Raw genomic sequence first — 3837 nt, forward strand, 5'->3', positions numbered from 1 at the left:
TTAGGTCTTTTTTGAGGGGTTTGGTAGGTGATCATGTTAGGTAATGCCTCTGTCTCTCTATCTCTCTCTTTGTCTATTTACCAAAATATCCTTATTCTCAAGTCTACGTCTATTGTGACTCTTTATTTACCAAAATACCCCTCTCCCTGAGTTTCTCTCTTTCCTAGCACCACCTACCAACTACTACCGCCTCCACTGTTGTGTTTTGACTGCTCAAGTTCCACCAAACCCCATTACCCCTTTCAAACCATTATATAAACACATTTTCTTGATCTCTCTACCACCATTGTCAGACCTCTTCAAACCATTTCTTCTTCTTCTTTCTTTCTCTCTCTAGATTTCAATCTCTTAAGAGTAAGATAAGAAGAACATAAAAAAGGTTTAGAGAGCTTTCTGCAATGGCTTTGTCAAATGCTTCGACTTTATCTTCAAGTTCACTCTGCAATGCCCGGTCTCTGTGTCCTACCCCAGAATCTCACCAACCCTCTTTCTCTATCATCCCAACCAAGAAAACCAACCATGGTAGGAGAACAATCTCCGCCGTTCACGCTGCTGAGCCGTCTAAAAAGGCCGTAGTTTCTTCCAAGCCTGCGGTGGCGCCGGCCGCTGGGAAATGGAACTTGGAGAGCTGGAAGACCAAGACGGCTTTGCAGCTCCCTGAATACCCAAACAAGGAAGACCTCGAAGCTGTTCTTAAGACCATTGAGACTTTCCCTCCGATTGTATTCGCCGGTGAAGCCAGGACCCTTGAGGAGAGGCTTGCTGAGGCTGCCATGGGAAACGCTTTCCTCTTGCAAGGTGGAGATTGTGCTGAGAGTTTCAAGGAGTTCAGTGGTAACTATATCAGGGATACCTTCAGAATTCTTCTTCAGATGAGTGTTGTTCTCATGTTCGGTGGACAAGTGCCTGTGATTAAGGTTGGTCTTATTTTTTTTTATTTTTTATTTTTTATTTTTGACTTGGGGACATTAGATTTGAGATTTGATGGTGTTTGTCTTAGGTGGGTTTCAATGTTTTGCCCTTTATTTGTGCTGTGAGGATTGGAAATAGTGGATTTTGGATTGTTTTTCATATGGGGTGGAGCAAAATTATGTACTTTTGAGCTATGTATTTAAGAATGTGTGTTTGTGTGTAACAGGTAGGAAGAATGGCTGGTCAATTTGCTAAGCCAAGATCAGCACCTTACGAGGAGAAAAATGGAGTTAAGCTGCCTAGTTACAAGGGAGACAATATCAATGGTGATGCCTTTGATGAGAAGTCCAGAATCCCAGACCCTCAGAGGTTGATCAGGGCTTATACTCAATCTGCAGCAACTCTGAATCTTCTCCGGGCCTTTGCCACCGGAGGATATGCAGCAATGCAGAGGGTTCCTAAATGGAATCTTGACTTTGCTGAGAACAGCGAACAGGGAGATAGGTATGTATGCAACAAACACATTTGTGATAGTTTTTAACTGTTCTGACTATTAAAAGTCAAAAGTCAATTTGTTTATTGATTGTGGTTTTCATTATGATTTTGATTTGATGAAAGCTTCATTTGATTGTATGAGCAATCCAATTTCTAATATGCTTGTTGATTGGATGATTTAATAGGTATCACGAACTGGCCAATCGGGTTGATGAGGCCTTGGGATTCATGAGCGCTGCTGGTCTTACAGTGGACCATCCTATCATGACACAAACTGAATTCTGGACTTCCCATGAGTGTTTGCATTTGCCTTATGAGCAAGCACTTACAAGAAAGGATTCAACTTCTGGATCTTACTATGATTGCTCTGCTCACATGCTTTGGGTTGGAGAGCGTACTCGACAACTGGATGGTGCTCATATTGAGTTTCTAAGAGGAGTGGCAAATCCCCTTGGTATCAAGGTAATTGTGATTTGTTTATCTACTGCTTTAATTGCAATTCTTCTGGATTGTTTTTCTCTCATTTATTGTTTAGGCTTTAATTCCATGACTTTTATATGATGAAAAAAGTCTTCAGCAGAAGCAGTACTCTTTAATGAGTTTTTCTTTTCTCAAAAAGGAAGAAGGAAAAATGTTGAATGTCTTGAGTCTAGCTTTTGATATATCATATAGCTACCATTGCTTGTTCTACTGTTTATTGTGTACTGTGAAAATTAAATTTGCTAATTGTTATTTTTTGCTGATTCAGGTAAGCAACAAAATGGACCCGCAAGAGCTAGTTAACCTCATCGAAATCTTGAATCCTGATAACAAGGCTGGAAGGATCACTATTATCTGTAGGATGGGTGCTGAGAATATGAGGGTCAAGCTTCCTCATTTGATCAGAGCTGTCCGCAAAGCAGGTCAAATTGTGACCTGGGTGTCTGACCCAATGCATGGAAACACCATAAGCGCTCCCTGTGGACTCAAAACACGTCCCTTTGATTCAATTCTTGTAAGATTTCACTCATTTTCCTATCATTTATAATCACCATCAGAAACAATGAAACTATCGATACCATAGTACAGTAATAGTTAACAATCTATTCTTGTTTTAAGAGCTTCAAGTGTTTAGTGGAGCATGATTTACAGGTAGAGGGTAGAATGGCTAGATAATCCTAATTAAGGGGAAGTGTCATTATAAGTTTTCGTACTGAAGTATCTTAACTAATTGTGAAATAGAGCAGATAAGTTTAGGTGGTTAAAGTCGGTTGATATCCCAGAAAATTGTCTCATATACTTGTTAGAACTCTAAAAGTACCCTTTTACATCTTTTATTCATAAGTTTACTCTATTGCCTTACAGGCTGAGGTGCGAGCATTCTTTGATGTGCACGATCAAGAAGGAAGCCACCCTGGAGGAATTCATCTAGAAATGACTGGCCAGAATGTAACAGAATGCATTGGAGGGTCTCGAACTGTGACTTTCGACGACCTGAAGTCTCGTTACCACACTCACTGTGACCCAAGACTGAATGCATCCCAATCTCTTGAGCTGGCCTTCATCATTGCAGAAAGACTGAGGAAGAGGAGGATGGGAAGTCAACGCTTGATTTCTGGGAGCCTCTAGACAAAACACATATTCTTTCTGGTTGGCAATTTTTTATTTTCTTTTGTTAGTAATAAAATTTGGTTATAGAGCTATCCACCAAACTTCACTTGCAGCCACCACTCATTGCCGCACCAACCTAGGGATGGTCCTAAAAATTAAAAAAAAAAAAAAGTGTGGGCCTCTGAAAGTGTCTGGTTGTGGTTGTATAAGCTCTGATATTTTGGCTTTGATTGGAAGCAGGAAAAAATTTGGGGGATCATCTGTATGTTGATTTATGTTAATTAGTTTGAATTTGGATTCAAGTTTGATTTGATGTATTTATGTATGAACTTATGTGAACCCAGAAAAACTAAATAAAGACAAGTTTTTTTTTGGTTAATTATTATTGGCAAAAATCCAAGAGCATATCTTGCTTTGGTGGAAGTACACATGAATAGTGTGATATCATGAGGGAGTTTTGATTTGCCTATAACGCTATTTTGGAATGGAAATGGGTTGTTGAACTTAACTTTTTGTTGTCAGGCTAGGCTGGCAGATCAAGCTTTTGAGCTTATTTTGAATTGGGTAGGTGAACCAGTTTTTCTTACTTTTGGGGAGTGGCCAATCATCTGACTCTGAATTAGTAGTTGAACCTATTATTGTCTACTTGTGCCTCTGGCCGCCATGTCTCTTCTACTAGTGACATCATTCTTATTATTATTAATATTATAATAACTATTTGGATAGTGAGTGGTGTACCTAATCATTTTTAGGACTTTGGAAGTAGATTTTTTTTTTTTTTTTTTTTTTTTTTTTTCAGTTTTTCATATTTTTTTTTTTTTGTGAGATTTCAATGACACA

General features: G+C 39.0%; 1 protein-coding gene across 1 annotated transcript; it reads left to right on the forward strand.

Annotated features, from left to right (window-relative positions):
- LOC115715692 (phospho-2-dehydro-3-deoxyheptonate aldolase 2, chloroplastic) lies at window positions 1–3376 on the forward strand. The gene is made up of 5 exons (XM_030644352.2): window positions 1–917; window positions 1139–1416; window positions 1593–1869; window positions 2156–2401; window positions 2752–3376. Exons 1-5 carry the CDS (start codon window positions 399–401, stop codon window positions 3013–3015), a joined length of 1584 nt encoding a protein of 527 aa, XP_030500212.2. The 5' UTR covers window positions 1–398; the 3' UTR covers window positions 3016–3376.
- The last annotated feature ends 461 nt before the right edge of the window (window positions 3377–3837 follow it).

This window comes from Cannabis sativa, chromosome 4, assembly GCF_029168945.1.
Source record: "Cannabis sativa cultivar Pink pepper isolate KNU-18-1 chromosome 4, ASM2916894v1, whole genome shotgun sequence".
In the NCBI taxonomy this organism is placed as follows: domain Eukaryota; kingdom Viridiplantae; phylum Streptophyta; class Magnoliopsida; order Rosales; family Cannabaceae; genus Cannabis; species Cannabis sativa.

Coding starts and splice junctions, on each gene's coding strand:
- LOC115715692 (XM_030644352.2), top strand. CDS start 399: ATGGCTTTGTCAAATGCTTCGACTTTATCTTCAAGTTCACTCTGCAAT. Junction 918..1,138: donor GACAAGTGCCTGTGATTAAG/GTTGGTCTTATT, acceptor TGTGTGTAACAG/GTAGGAAGAATGGCTGGTCA. Junction 1,870..2,155: donor CAAATCCCCTTGGTATCAAG/GTAATTGTGATT, acceptor TTGCTGATTCAG/GTAAGCAACAAAATGGACCC.